Genomic DNA, 14,665 nt, shown 5'->3' with positions numbered 1-14,665 from the left:
TCATAATAAGCTCCTTCTTGAGTGAGTGCGGCTGTCAGATATGCTATCAGTAAGCACAGAAAATAACTTTTAAGTCAATTTAACACAGAGAGCCAGCTGTCATTCACAGCCCAGATGCAGCATGCTTCCCAGGAGTTCTGGCATGCAGCATTCACCTGCAGGTACTTTGTGTAATGATGGAAGCAGAGCTTTGAGTCTGCTTTACAGTGCAGACCTGATTGGGCCCCTTTGCATAGTACTACTTCACTTTGGTCTATCACATACTGTCTTGTTTGCATTTCACCTCCCAATATTCTTGCATGTGAAGAGTTACATTTTCTGTTGATAAACTGACCCATGTTTCACCTCCCATGTGGGCAAGTATACCTGACTTTATCAGATTATAAGCAGCTACTAGTAGTTTTAGGTTGGCTGGGCTTAGAAAACCAAAGTGTTTTCAATTATCATATAGCCTTCATCTCTACAAAAAGATCTGGCCACTTATTCATACCCTAAGGAAATTCATGGTGAAGTTTGGACTTCACCATGGAACAAATGTTTTCAAGTCATTCTCCACTGCCCAGCTACTGAAAGAAAGACATCTTCTATGGAAACACTGTATCACTGGCAGCTTGTTTTCAAGGCAGAGTCTGGGGCTCTAGCACTCACATGCTGAATCAGAATTGCTTTTAATTGAGATCACTACATAATTGCACACACAGCAAAGTTTCAAAAGTATTGCTCTAGAGTCACAAGAGCTCCTATAGGGCTCCTTGGAGGCAGGAAAAGGGGACACAAAGCTGTTAGGCTTTCCTTTCTGAAAGCTATCTTGTAATATATTGCTTTGTGAGTTCCACTGGTCTGTAAATACTTATGAAGGTAAACAAAAATTTGAATAACTTCTATTTTAAGCCACATTAATGCTTCATTGTGATTGAAAGCATTCAATCATGTGACAGAAACAAGTTTTAGTTGGAGCAGGTAAAGAGGAATCCTGCTGAGGAAAAGCTTGGAACTCAAACACAAAATCAGTATATTTTCCCATCTGTATGGAGAGGGTTTTTGGCAGGAGCCACAGGTACCTGTAGCCAACATGCACCATGGGTCTTTGAATGAATCTAGAACACAGAATCAGGAGGGAGAGTTTCTCAGAGGTCTATTTGTGTAAGCACCAAGAAACTCACTAGAAAATTGTCTTGAAAATGTAAAACACAAGAGGACAAATTTGATAAAGAAGAAAGGCTTTATCATTAGAGAAGACTGGTGGCTTTGAGAACAGCATGGTGGCTATCACCCTTTATTTATTTTTGTCTCCAGCCCATTGATTAACTACAAATGAAAGGCACCTCCCCCACATCTGGGACATTCTTATATTAGAATGTAACATGGTCACACACCACTCAGCCATATGGTATCAGAGAGGACTATCCTTGTAGAGATAGACAGAGTTCTCTGACAGATTGCTGGGCCCAGCACAGAGGTGCAGAGTGACGATCTCAGAGTTGGTGTAGTTTATACGTGGGTGTCTTGCCAAAGCCTCAGACACTCATAGGTGGGGCCTCTAGGAAGTGACTGACTCACAGGAGCTTGAAGTTCTTAACTAAATGGAAAGTTGGAAGGTAAAGCCTGATTTTAGGAGGTAGACCTCTCTTGATCTTTCTCTCTGCTTCCTGCTGATATGCCATGAGCTCTTATTCCTCTGCCGTGCCAGCCACACAGCCTTGGACTGTGACAATGGACTGAAACCACTACAAATTGTAAGCCAAAACAAACCTTTCCTTCTTTAATTTCTGGGTTTCAGGTAAGTTGTCTCATAATATGAAATAACCAGGAAATGGGCTTCGAGATGAAAAGACACCAGCAGCCAGTAGTCAGAGGAAGACATGGAGGTTTCCCTTGAGACGACAGGAAACAACGTGTGGGCATTCAGGAGAGCATGAAGGAGAGAGACAACCTTCCAAACGAGTGTGAGAGCAAAGGTGTTTTGGAGGGAGATGTCTGGAATTGTAACTTTCTTTTTTTTTATGAGCAGAATATATCTATTGAGGGAAAGAAAGCTCCTGTCCAAGAGAGGGACAGGAGGGAACCCAAGCAGGTTGTCGCCTGGGTGGAATTGTAACTTTCCATCCCATCCTTTCTCACGTCTTTTAAAAATAGATGTTTCATAAACCAAGTTCCCCTGGATGAATATTCTTCACTTACAAGAGACAGAGTATTTCTTTTTTTTCTGGAACTGGGGATTGAACTCAAGCCCTTGCGCTTGCCAGGGAAGCACTTATTCCTCTGAGCCATCTCCCCGGCCCCTGAGACAGAGTATTTCTAATCTCTTTCTTTCTTTCTTTCTTTCTTTCTTTCTTTCTTTCTTTCTTTCTTTCTCTTTCTTTCTTTTTTTTTGTATTTTAGGGAAGGGTCTACAGGATGTTCAGGTTCTCACTACTAGATTGGACTCATAATGATCCGCTTGTTTACAGCCTCCCAAGAACTGGGATTACAGGTGCACCACCACACCCAGTCTCAATTGCAGTCTCAGTGCACCCTGTGGGTGGGCCCAGCACAGTAGGCCCTGGGATCAAACCCCTGGCCCCTGTGCCTGCTTGCAGGCACTCTAATCTGCTGAGCTATTTGGCCAGTCCAGTATTTCTAACTTTGAGGAGACCACTATGCAGTATACCCCTCCCCCCACCACACACAATTCTCTTAGGGTCTCAGCATTTCACCTAGAAATATGGGAATGGTACAGCCTTATTGTTTTCATAAAACTCATCACTATGTTTAACAGTTGTTGGATAGTCTTTATCAGGCATTTGCCCACAATTTGATTAGGTCACAACCAGATCCAATTTCATTTCATTGTTTTCAAACATGCTTTAATACTTGGCATGCTATGGGAATAAAAAAGTCTCTGAGATATGCCACTCAATGAGTGAAGTTAAAGATGTTTAACTATTTAAAATAAAGGAGCACATTTCCATAACATCTGAGTGGTTATATTGAAGTAAAATATTTATTCTTAAGTATTTCTCTGCAAACCCCAGAAGATTAAACTTAATGCCCCTGTGAGTAAAAAGTGTGTGTGGAGAGTAAGAGTCCAACGGTATGCTCTTGACCACTCTCACCCCTATGGCAGTAAGTCCCACTTTCTTCAATTATAATGTGGCTTGAACATGGCTCTCCTTGGCCTAATAACTCCAGGTGTTTCCAGAAAATTTATTTTCACAGGACTACTCACTGAATATAGTAGCAGACACTTCATTACAGTTATTCATTAGTTCCCTACCCTTTACATAATCCATCCCAGTGTGAACATCATTATGATTTAACAATAGGGACACAGTATCTTGAAGCCATGTGGAGAGTCCATATTGAAATCTACCAGGACAAAGATTTTTTTTCCACTTGAAAGGTAGATATCTCTCAATTCTCTATGGTGTTGTTCCTCTGTTGACCCAGGAAACCTCCTCTGTGGAGAAGATTCTTTACCACACGGGATCTGCTTATGTGAAATGTAGAGGTCTGCTTGTTACCACCTCAGCAGCATGGCCTCCTACTCCTTCAGAGTGAGGGCAGTTTCATCTGAAGCTTGGAGGTAAGGCAAGGAAGAAGAGGTGGAACCTCTGATTTTGCTACTTAGATCTATAGCTAGGAAATGGGGGCCACATTTGCACAGTAAGCCTTGTACATGATGGCAGAGTTTGAGTCAAGAAATGAGTGATTCCATTCATTATTACCTGTTGCCATAACTATTTCCAATTTCACAGTCTTAGAAATTTCAAATTTTGGGCTGGGAATGTAGCTCAGTCATACAGTGCCCGAAAGTACAGAAATCATTATGACTTTATAATATCAATCCTCAAACGTCAAGCAGAAACTTTGGAGGACTTATCTTGAAGTTGAACACCAAAAATAAGTTTGAACCTTATTAATTTTCTTTATAATATGTTGCAACTCTTACATTTTATGTTAAAGCATGATTTGAACCCAAAAGATACGATTAATTTGTTGCAATAGAAAGGCAATTTCGTTTCTTAAATAATGTATCAAGTATCAGGTATAGTGAAGATTCAGCAGAAAGAGAGTTTTTCACCCGTAACATTTAATGTCAGATGCAGTTTTATAATGCTATGATAGTAAGACAGTACATTATTACTACACTGATTTGTGACAGCAGAAAAAGCTAAATGTGTCAGACAACAACAAAAGCTAGCTTTGATATGGTGAAAGCACTAATGGCATTGATTTTATTGGTGGAAAATATATTTTTCATGAAGGAAATTCTGATATAATGTCTCTTCATTTTAAAAAGGAGTTTTTTGGATGTCTTATTTAAAAGATCCTTTTGGGGCCTTATAATGAAGCATAGGTAAATACAAATCAGAAAAATCCCAAAAGATAGTTGCTACCACGACTTTATTAGGCATTTCACTGGATACAAAGGAGCTGTTTCACATTAAGAACACAATCTTGTCAAAAATTCACATTTGCTATACAGACTGTAGGCATGAATTTTCTTTACACTACATTTATTAAAGTATCAATGACCAGATCCTAAGAAAACAAGGCACAGGTCTGTCTCCTTCCGGTGAATTTCTGGTTGCTGATGAAGGAAATGTCACCAGCTCTGTAGATTCCCATCCTCTAGAAATGAAGCAAATCAACACAAATGCAGGTGGAAATCATGAGATGGAAAACTTTTAGCAAGGAATTTTGGTTTTCCTGTGCCACTCATAAGAACTTCAAAAGAAGAGGTAGCTACCAAAAAGGTCCTCAGACTGCATCCGTCATTCAGACTATTTCAGGGATTCACAGCTGGCCACAGCAGCATGTAAATACTATTCCAAGGGTTCTAACCTGGTTTCATTCTCTGAAAAATAGTTCTTAAAGGCAGCATTAGAGTGCATGAATTTTACACTGGGGCTTTCAAATAATCTTAATTAATTAATTAATTAATATTACTGAGTATCTTTTTTTAATCAATCCTGTCAGTTATTAGTTTCATGCCAGAGACCACACTGGGTCCCCTCACCTCCCCCTTCTGTTAGGAGGAGGAAGTGACAGGCCTAAATCTGTACCCCAAGCTCCTCTCTTGCCACTTTGAGGAGTTCTTTTTATGTCAATTTTCTTACAGTTATATAGATGACTACTGCTAATATAATAAAAATATTTTTTGGTAAAATGTTGTTGGTGGGAGGGGGATAATGGATTAGTTTGTTATCTTTTTGAAAGGAAACAAAACTGAAATTTAAAAAGAAGTCCTGGTACTAGCTTAGAAGATGCCATCATTTTCTAAGAATATTTTTTGTGTATGGGTATGTTTTTGGTTGTTCCAATTACTACTGAATGTTATTTAAAGAATTAATGGAGATACTGGGGGCCTCAAAACAGACCCCTAAAGGAAAATTTTTTAATGTGATGGAATTAATCTAGTAAAGATACTTGCTTGATTATTCCATTTGTTTTTCAGTTGATTCTTCAAAAAGAAATTATGCGATCTGCCATGGAAAAATGTTTTCCTTCATAAAAAGTATTATGAATATAAATTTTCATGAAGCACATTATGAAAGAAATATAAAAGATGAGGAGCTGGGGAGATAGCTCAGCAGTCTCAGGGCTTGCCTGGCAAGCTCAAGGATCCAGGTTGGATCCCCAGTACCTCATTCCATGCCAGTCCCAGAACCCTGGGTTGTGCCCTGCCTGCCACCAAAGCTGGGCATGGTGACACATGCCTGTTTCCTGTAATCCCAGCACTGGGGAGGCTGAGACAGGAGGATCACTATGAGTTCAATCTACATAGTGAAACCTTGTACAAAATAAATAAATAAATAAAAGATTAAAAGTAATTTTTTAGAAAAAAATATAAAACACAATATAGAGCTTGCTCTCATAGGTAGTTCAGCTGAAAAAAAAAGATGAAGAAATCGAAGTAGGATTGCCAGAGTTAGGGAAAAATGCCGGACATATATAGGATTTATATTTGAGGGGTTTTTGGTACTGAGAATCGAACTCAGGACCTTGTGCTTGCCGGGTAGGTCTGTGCTGTTGAGCTATATCCCTGGCCCAGGATTTACATTTGAATTTCATGTAAACAACAGCAGTGTGTGTGTGTGTGTGTGTGTGTGTGTGTGTGTGTGTGTGTGATGAAATATAAAGGGAATTCCCTAAAACTAATTTATCTGAAATTTCCATTTTACTGATGTCTTATATTTTATTTGGCAACTCTACATTAAGAAAAAGAAATGTTTGATGGTGTGGAAAGTAAGTAGCCCAAAGAAGATTACAGAGGTTAGCCCTACGCATGACCACCTGTGTAAGTTCTGGAGCTAGTCACGGGCTTTCTATTACTAGACTACATGCTGAGCAGACAGAAAGAGAATGAGTTCCCTGTCTCTATTGCTGAGAAGAGAGCCAGGTTGGAGCCACTTCCCACCAATGAAGCTTCGAGAACGCTCCCTAAATCAAGATAGTTCATGCTCAGAGGATGCATTTTTCAGAAGTAAGGCTGTGGAGGAAGTATTTCTCATGGAAAACATCTTACTAAAGTCCCCAAAACATCACATTCATTAATACAGAGCTCCATCTTGGGAAGAGCAACCTGACCAGTGCTGCTTTTCTGTAGCTGATGGAAGCAGATAGGTGTTCAGCTGATCCCCATGATGAAGTTAATAGCTTAACTGATATTTGATAATTGTGAAAAACATGGGTGCTTCACACCCTACACAAGCTTGTGGGGACTCAGGCAAGTTCTGAAGCATGTATCTCATAAGATTTTTCAAAAGCTATCCTTAAAAATAATTTTTGGATGTGTTTTAAATTCAAATTGTAGCAACAATAACTAAAAATGGCAATGAATTAAGGCCGGTCATAATGTGCCCTTTTTCTTTAGGATGAGTTTGATTTTTGATAAGATACAATATACTTACACATACCACTGACAAGCACTTAATTTTGACTTATACAAATACACATTTAGATTTAATAACTACAAAATAGTAACACAAGTAAACTAAAAAGTACACAATTTCTAACAGATTCAACACCTTTTACAAATTCTATGCAACATTTTATCATTGTCATTGGGAAAACAATTTGGAGCTTTATTTAAAACTGTAACACAGGAGCCACCAGTAATTTATGGCAAATACAGTATTTACACCATGATGCCACTGAAATCTAGTTGAAAAGACCAAAGTACTGTAAAATAAAATGCTGTAAAAATCTTATTTAGCATATCCTGAAGGATACTTTGCATTATTTTCTCTTAGCATTTGACAATGTGAACATACTACCTAGAGAGTTCCTGGTAGGATGGGAAATCAAAGGTTAGGAAACCACATCACTGAATATTTGTAAAACTATAGAAGCAAAAAGTCATCAAAACACTCATTTCCCGAGACCTCAAACTTTCCGGTCTGGAATCTTAACAGAGGAGATCCTGAACACATTAACTCCTCCTAGAGACATGACAGAGCTTCAGAGGACTTAAAAACTTTTAAGTGAACTGATGCGTGTCTTTGTATTTTATATTCAAGTCTATTTTAGACTCTCTAGAGGAAGTGTAATTGGCAATGTAACTAGATCACGTGTTGCTATCAAGCATTTTCTATTTCTGATGGTCTCACTTTTCCCTGGTTTTCTCATGATTTTGTCCCCTCAGATATTTGAATACTTGCATTATGTTTATTCCTACTAAAACAGGATATGCTGATTTTGAAACTACAGTAAAATCAGAATCAGGTCAGATGATTAGATGCAGTTTAAATTAGAATAGTGTGTGTGTGTGTGTGTGTGTGTGTGTGTGTGTGTGTGTGTTGCATCATGCCAAACACTTTATGCTCTAATACATTCATTGTTAGGTGGCGCTCCATGAAAAATGAGTTTTCCCAGTATGGCTGCAAGTGAATATTGAGGTCAACATATAGAATATCCTAAGGCTTTTAAGGGATGCCTCCTGATTCTCTATGTTCTTGTGGTTATGTAGTAGTAAGGGAGCCATAAATGATAATGGCAGGAGAAGATTTTACCATGTAGATCCTTTAAAAATCAATTGCTGAGAACAAACTTGAATACAAGAGGTCTTTTACTTATTTTCCCTCGTTCCACCTATTTCTTTGATTCCCTGCTGCAGATTAGGTAAAGACTATATATATATATTTTTTTTCTTGTAGGATTATGACATAAAGTCTTAAAAAACAAGCAAAATAAAAAATGCACCAAGATGTATCTGCTGTCATCTTGGGACCTATTTGTAGCCCTTGTGCTCCTAAATCTGGAAAGACAATGCTCAGCCAAGAACAAGGATCAGAATTTAAGTGCAAGTTTTCATTGCATATCACCATTTCTCAACTCCATTTCTTGATGCAAGGCCTGTAGTCTGCTCCCTAAGTGTGCTCCAGGACAGGGCCAATAAACAGGAGACAGCCAAAGGAATCTGTCACCGGTGCCCTTCCAAGCAATCACTTTTTAGAGACTGTTCTCATGGTTCATGCCTATCGCCAGGCTTCTTTAGCAATTAGGGTGAGTCTACCTGCTCTTAGTGCCTGCTGTAGGTTTTGTGTGTCCACTTGAAAGCAATGCAGTAGCTTTTATCTAATAGTATTTCTGGGTGCACATCATTAATGGCAATAAATGCTTTCCCAGGTTAAGAAACTGCACAGTCTAATGCTTCATCACGTTTGCTCTTTACAGCGCACAAATGACAAACATCACACAGTTAATTCTAAGCCAACACTACAGAAAGCATCTAGCTTCAAGGACATGCCAAATAGTTACCTCTACATTGTATTCAGTTTTCAAGAATAAGTTGAACAATCTGGTTTCTGTCATATTTGTAAGTTAAACTCTTATGTCCTTACAGTTGTGCTTGGTTAAACATCCTCCTGAGGGGTGAACAATAAAGAGAGAAAATCTGTCCAGAAAGTAAGCTTATAGAGCATAAATTTCAATAAATCTGTAATCTTTTAAAATGATCCATTTTCAAGTGCATGTAAAGAGATGATAAAAGAAATATAAAATATAAGTTTTTTTGTTTTTTTTTTTCTCTTTGCAGTACTAGGGGTCAAACCCAGGACCTTTCACTTGTCAGGCAAGCACTTATTCCACTGAGCTATCTCCCCAGTCCCAAAAGAAATATAAAATATAAATATAAGGTGAGAGAAAGTAGAAAAAATGGTATATTTTATAAATATTTAAAATAAAAGCCATAATACTTTTGCAAAACTATTTTAATATGTTCAGTAACTACCATTTTCAAAAACTCTTATCACCTTTTTGTGCATTTTGAAGGGGCTCAATTTGACCATTAAATTATTTAATATTATTTTCATTTGAAAAATACTGTATTATGTCTATATCTGTTTGTATTTGTGTATATTGATGTCTGACAATCCAGGAGTGGCTATATGCTTATATCATATATCACAAATGCAATGTATGAAAATATCTGCTATGTGTATACTCATGGCACCTGGCCTACACAAATATTACACTTCATAAAACTTGTCTTCATTGTAAGTAATTTGCATTCCCTATCTGTAATTGCTCGTAAGTGTTATTTTCATATAATGAATATTTACAAAGTTGAAGATAAGGGTAGGCCTTTATTTCTCTATGGCCCAAATTTGCACAGAAATATATTTTCCAGTAAACTACTGAGACTTGATTATTAACTATGAAAATAAAATGATTCATAATTATGAGAATTTCAGCAAGTTTTACAGATTTTTATAAATGCCTCACAATATTCCTATGAGGCACATAGGTAAGCGATATTGTGTTCTTTCCAAGTTTGGTTCAGAAGTGTCAAATACGAAGCCATCTATTCAAATGCAACACTCAAGAATGTGCTATCACTGTTCTTTGCTGTGGACCTGAATTATCAAGTTAGGCCATGGAAACTTTCTATGAGACTTTTGTCTTCTGCTTTAATATCATCTCTGGAACAGGGTGGGGTAAGAGGTGATGAGTCAATGTCAGTTTTAAAAAGTCTGCCCCAACCACAGATATTTCAGGATTTTCTTAAAATATTTAATTTCCTTGTGATTTAGGGGCATAATTTCAGAAAAGTTGCTCCAGTTCCTTTTGCCATCCTTTCTCACTTTTCTTTCTTTCTTTTTTTTTTTTTTTTTCATTTTTCATTTCAAGTTAAAAACTTGGAGCTTCTTGAAAAAAACAGTTTTCAAAATCCAAGGGTTAGAATGATATCTTTGGAAATCCCTATTTGGCAGAAAATCTAGCTTACAATGTCCTTCATTTCTTTTGCCTTCCTTTATTAGAAAAAAATTAGAATTGTTAGAGAGGTCTTTAAGAAAGAGCTCATTTCAGAGGTTCTGATTTTAACACAGTTCTTCTAATGTATCATTTATTGGGCACTTGCAGCGCATTTGCATTTAAGAGATTGCTGGATTAGATCAATATCCATCTCCCTCACTCCACTGTTCAGTTTTCACTATGGAGTTGACATTCATAGTCCTTCCAAAGTTTCTTACATTATAGTTATAGCTGCCTTAAATAGAAATACTGTGAAACACTATTGTTTTTTTATATAACACAAAAATCACTGATTATGACCTCTAATATTACTGATGTAAGAGATTAATTTGATGCAAATTTTCTATGATCAACAATTAGCTATGATTGACCAAATGCAAATGACTACAGAATATTATACCAAGTCTCACAAAACAAATAATTTCCAGTACAACAATGTAATACACATTATGTTGGGCATTCAGTTAGTTTGAGTCCCATACAGCATCAGATTAGAAAGAGTGAGCAAGGAAAGGAGTGGAAAACTTACAGGAAATAGCATGGGTTGCCCTAGGTCGAAATTAGAAAAGGCAATCAAGTAAACACTCATGATGTACACATTACAAAGACTAATTCTGAAAAACAAAATTCACTAATATTTTTATCCCTAACACTAGAAGTAGAATTTGTTCGTGGATGGAAAATGAAATATTTATAGCAATGCAGAACATGATTATAATCACTGAAGAAATTATTTTCCCCCTTCTCCCACCCACTACCAGTCCTAATCCCATCAGAGACTCAGTGGCATAGGAAGATCATAGTGTTTACAGATGACATGTCTAATACAATGAGTCTTCTCTATCTTATTCATAGACACTCCAAATAGCATTATCAAGTGTTGGCTTCTCCTTCATCAAAGTCATAGTTGAGCTTTATGACCGTGCTGATAAAATCGCCAAGTTCTACAAAATCAGCAGTGACGATGTTGATGCCACTCTCTCCTGGCTTCTGCATGCGGACCCACTGCATCATGGCAGGAAGAGCTCTGAGAAAGAAAAGAAAGAGATGTCACATGTGGCAAGATATGAACTTTCAAGCTCGATAATTTTTAAGCTTTTAATTTTTTCTAATTTACTAAAATAAGTGTCCCAAACACAAGTGCAGATGACAGGAAATGGTTAAATGTATAATGGTGAATTTTTAGCCTTCGAGGCTGCTCTGCTGGAGGAGAGAGAGCCTTCATCTTTGGAGATTTTAGATGCTGTGATAGTTTCTCTTGAAGGTTTCCTCTAAAACAGCAACATTTTTGCTTTTGTATTCTAGCTTGGCTCTGCAAACTTATGGAATGGTAGGTTCAGAGGTGAATACATACAATTTAAGCAAACATTTACTATTAACCCATTATTTTCTGGAAATGTGTTATGATGTTATAAATAGATAAACCAGCAAACATCCCCAATTTCAAGAAGTTTGCAATTTGGTGGCACGCGAGAAGACAAGAAAGAAAGTTGTAATATAGTAAATTCAGTGTTCTCCCTTTCAAATTCATATCCAAGTGCTCCTACTAAGTTCCAGTTCTGATTTAGGCACTTGGAACATTTAAAACAATAAAACAGAAAAATATCTTCTTTTAGGGCCGGGGTTATAACTCAGTGGTATAAGTGCCTGCTTGGTAGCTGGAAGGTCCTGAGTTCCATCCCAAGTACCAGAAAAAAAAAAAAAGAAAGAAAGAAAAAGAAAAAGAAAAGAAAAAAAATCTGCTCCTATAAGCTTATACTCTCTGGGCTGGGGATTTGGGTCAGTGGTAGAATGCCTTCCTAGCAAGCTAGAAGCCCTGGGTTAGGTCCTCGGCACCAAAACCAAAAAATAAACCTCCCCTATGCCTATACTCTCATAAGAAGCAGCAGAGGGTAAACAATAATCATAAGTAAACTATAAATCTTGACCAAAGGAATAATAAGACCTACAAAAAGGGGGCAAAGAAAGAACTAGGAGTACACAGTTGGGGGTGAGGAATGCAAATTACAACTTAAATGAGGCTGGCTTGTTATCTTTCATACAGCACAGTTCATAGTAAGCTAAGCCAGAGAAATAGCTAGGTGTATATTAAAAGGTGAATGTATAAGGAAAAAAATATATATAAAATCTTCTCAAAGAGTGGATGGAACTGGAGATCATTATACTAAATGAAGTGTTAAGTCAGATTCAGAAAATGAATATTACATATTTTCTCTTCAATAAAATAATCTGAAAAGTATTTTTAAAATTTAAAAATAAAGATGATATAAAAGTAGATAAGAAATTGTTGGAGACTATTAGAGAAGAAGTGGGGCCTGGAGAGGCAAAGAAAAGAGGAAAATGGATGATAGGGTAGGCATGATGAGAGCATGTTATGTGCTTTATGAATATGCCAACTGAAACCTGCCAGTTCTTCAGAACCAATATGTATGAATAAAACTAGAATAATTTAATAGAATTCATTGATAAGGGTATATTTGTGGCAAGATTTGGAAAGAAAAAGAAACTCTGTCACATGCGTAGCTAGGGAAAGCTTCCCAACAGTTACCCCAACTCTAAAGGGATAGCATATCTAGGCTTAGAGAAAGAAACAGAAGAATAGTCAAAGATGAAGTCAGAAAGGGAATGAGAAATAGGGTGATTCTTGTAGGACACGGTGGGCATGCTCTAGTAAAATGTGAGGCTGTCAGAGAAAGCAGACAAGGGCTGTGCCTCAACTTTCACTATAAAAGCTCGTTTATTCCAATGAAAAGAGAGAAGAGACTCGTCTGGAGCCTGGGAAGACAGGGGAAATGTTCCTGAGGAATGCTGTCTGAGTTGAATGGGAATGGATTAGGAAGCTTAGCTAGATAAAGTGAGAATGGGAAATGAAAGATGATACATTTTCAGGCGGAGAAAATGCCACTATTTCATTCACTGATGGAACCACTGTCAGCAGTGGGGAATGCAAAAGGAGTGATGTCAATAATGATGTGTAGTATTTTGTGACAGTACACTGGTGGGGCACCTACTAAAGCTTGAGTTGGGCAGGAATGGAAGTTTCTGTGATAAGAGCATAAATAAACTGAGGCCAGAGATACAATAGTGTATTAAGAAGATGAGATGGAAACACGTGACACTAATTCTTGGAAGACATGAAGGAGCAGGAATGATAACAGGTGAGGAGGATGACAGAATGATGAGCTCAAGGACCTCTAAGAAGTTATACAACAACATTAAGCAGGTTCGAAAAATGTTGGAGAGAGAAAGAACTGGATGGTAGAGGGTCCTGAGAAGTGTACAGCAACTGATAGATGTTAACCAGCACAAAATTATAATTGAGTTATGACTGTGAAAGGAAAACTTTAGTATATGTATAAATAGAGAAGACACAGATCCATGGGCAAGAATAACAGAAGGGTCACAATAGAGTTACAGGATGTTACAGTACAGGTTCAATTGTGTCCCAAATTTTCTGATCAAGGAGATTTTGGGGCCACAGAGGAAAGTGACTGATGATGTAGAATGTGCCTAAGGAGAATCAAATGGAGAGAAACATTCTCTCAAGCTTTCACAGAGAGCAAATTGGGCAAGGAATGACCGTGACTCATCCATATGGCTGACACTGACAAAAGATCTACAAACTGAGGTACAGGGTTTCAGGTAAACTCTGAGGGGATTTGACTGACCTTATCAGATATAAAAGTTACATTTCTTGTTATATAGGTCTTGTTCTTTCTTGGTCTTGACCATCCATCAGAAAAGTATTAAAATGAAGTATAAAAAGTAAAGCCATATGATGAGTTGTAAAATGCTCAAGTCAACAACTTTGGACATTGACAGTCTTATGGAAAACCCACTACTATTATGGACTATTGGAATATATTGGGATAGTTTACTGAATTCATGCACTTACAGTATTTAAATGACAATGGAATGCCTTTTTCTGACAAAACTGACCAAAAAAGGGGGATACAAATGAACGACCATTTTGTATCTGTATGCTCAAAATAGTTAGAATAGATATACAGCTCCATTCTCTTAATTCAATGAATAGAGAGGTTTGTTCTAATAGTGTTTGAGACAAGATATCAGGTCTGCATCTTGCACAATGAATAACCACTAAGACAACAATATGAAATGTATTAATCATTGAAAATGTACTAGTAAACAGTTGTGAAACTGTCTCATTGCTATTTGTTTCTCAATAAAAATATTAAAACAAAAAAGAATAACAGAAGGGTTAATTCAATCAGTAGGAGAGAAAATACAGAGCACACATATAGAAAGCAGGGAGTCAACTTTTCACTTTGTCAGATTAAAGTGTATTATAGAGAGAAGCCCCTAGACCCAGTCCTAGCCCAGGTCCGGTGAGTGTGCGGAGAGTTTCCTGCTACCCTGCGCCGGCGGGACCAGTCCCAGCCCAGGCGCAGCATGGGCCGGA

At 37.5% G+C, this 14,665-nt stretch overlaps 1 protein-coding gene across 1 annotated transcript in view; it reads right to left on the bottom strand.

The window, feature by feature from the left end:
* Positions 1 to 11,115: 11,115 nt before the first annotated feature.
* Positions 11,116 to 14,665, bottom strand: part of Plcxd3 (phosphatidylinositol specific phospholipase C X domain containing 3) — a 212,823-nt gene continuing 209,273 nt past the window's right edge. The window contains exon 3 of the mRNA XM_004641801.1: positions 11,116 to 11,269. Coding sequence (XP_004641858.1) covers positions 11,116 to 11,269 — 154 coding nt within the window. The remainder of the gene's footprint in view (positions 11,270 to 14,665) is intronic.

The sequence above is a fragment of the Octodon degus genome, unplaced genomic scaffold (genome assembly GCF_000260255.1).
Source record: "Octodon degus isolate 3935 unplaced genomic scaffold, OctDeg1.0 scaffold00142, whole genome shotgun sequence".
Classification (NCBI taxonomy): Eukaryota; Metazoa; Chordata; class Mammalia; order Rodentia; family Octodontidae; genus Octodon; species Octodon degus.
Note: the sequence above shows the minus strand (reverse complement) of the source record. Positions and strands in the feature narration are given on the sequence as shown.